At 39.2% G+C, this 1,491-nt stretch overlaps 1 protein-coding gene across 1 annotated transcript in view; it reads left to right on the forward strand.

The window, feature by feature from the left end:
* The window catches only part of SARC_10918 (hypothetical protein), a gene marked incomplete at both ends in the record, with an annotated part of 3,166 nt that extends 2,086 nt beyond the window's left edge, over positions 1 to 1,080 (forward strand). The window contains 2 exons of the mRNA XM_014295017.1: positions 594 to 695; positions 1,017 to 1,080. Coding sequence (XP_014150492.1) covers positions 594 to 695; positions 1,017 to 1,080 — 166 coding nt within the window. The remainder of the gene's footprint in view (positions 1 to 593; positions 696 to 1,016) is intronic.
* Between the last annotated feature and the right edge of the window lie 411 nt (positions 1,081 to 1,491).

A 1,491-nucleotide genomic window follows, 5' to 3' on the forward strand; every position in this document is an offset into this window, starting at 1 on the left:
ATATCTCTTAGCTAAAAATGCTGTTATGTGGGTGCACTAGCCATCACAAAGGGCTAAGCATACGAACTTATGCATATAAGCTATACGTATTGACTGAGTAGTCAGTACACTTTTTGTTGTGCACATGGTCTATATATTGTTGGGGAGTATGCGTTTGGCAGAACTCGCCATCGTCTGGAGCGCCGTTATTCAACCATTCACTGCAACATACGTGACATACCATCTGGAGGCAAGCTGTTCTGCTAGTGTGTGAGTTATGGTTGTATATGGTATACAGCTATATATACATTCATATTCTTATATGTATATATATATATATAGAGAGAGAGGATGGACTTCTATTGATGTATGTATCATTGATTCCTATTGCCTTGCGATGGATGAAAGGGTCCGGTATGCCTCTAACATGCTCCTATATATTTAACATGCACCTATTTATTAATCATATTTATTATTCATTCATTCAACATGCATATAGTTCCATCACTTCCCCTCCTGTTGTCTCCATCTCACCCAATCGTACAGACCAATCGTATACACATAGGTGTCCCGTTTTCCCGCTTTCCGTCTGACCCCATTTCACAACGACACAGTTTGCACCACGTTGATAGCGACTTGTTGGGCTGGTGGCTTGCGGAGAGGCAAACGCCCGGCGGAGGTTTAAATGGAAGGCCTGAGAAGCTGCCGGATGTATGGTAAGTATTGAATGGTACATATAATGGGTGTGTAGTATACATTGTACCTGTCTTAGTAGTGTATTTAATGGGTGTGTGGTATGCAGAGTACTTCTTTCTCAATAGTACATATAATGGGTGTGTGGTATGCAGAGTATTTCTGTCACATTAGTACATATGATGAGTTTGTCTCAGAAGTACATACGAATATATAAACTACAAGTAAGTATGACTGCTTGCGTGATAACTATGGTGCCCCTGTACCCACTTCTGTGTGACCATATGAGTAGATATGACGGGGCACCGTTTGCGTATGGCAGCCCTATGCTCACTGTTTTTTAGGCCCGCTGTGGAATGTAACCGCATATGGGGCAAGCATAGCCATGCACAAGTTACCTCTGCGTGAGTTTGGGTCGATGTATTATATGCTTACCACGTATCTGGTCGTACTGTAACATTTGATAAAGCCGACCATGAGTGCTGTCATGAGCACGACAAGCATTGGGATGGCAGTTCGACAGAAATTTTGTGAGCTGTCTAACTATTCGTGATTGGTTATCCCCTCTTCCCGAATCCACCCTGTTGTTACCAATGAATGACCGCTTGTCTCACCACGCCTTCCAACAGTGTTCTTATATATTCGCATATATATATATATATATATATATATACATATATATATATATATATATATATATATATATATATATATATATATATATATATATATATATAGTAGTAGTATATATATATATATATATGTGTGTGTGTATGTATACATATATATATAGTATGTTGTGTGTGTGTGTGTGTGTGT

Source organism: Sphaeroforma arctica (genome assembly GCF_001186125.1).
Source record: "Sphaeroforma arctica JP610 unplaced genomic scaffold supercont1.1441, whole genome shotgun sequence".
Lineage (NCBI taxonomy): Eukaryota > Ichthyosporea > Ichthyophonida > Sphaeroforma > Sphaeroforma arctica.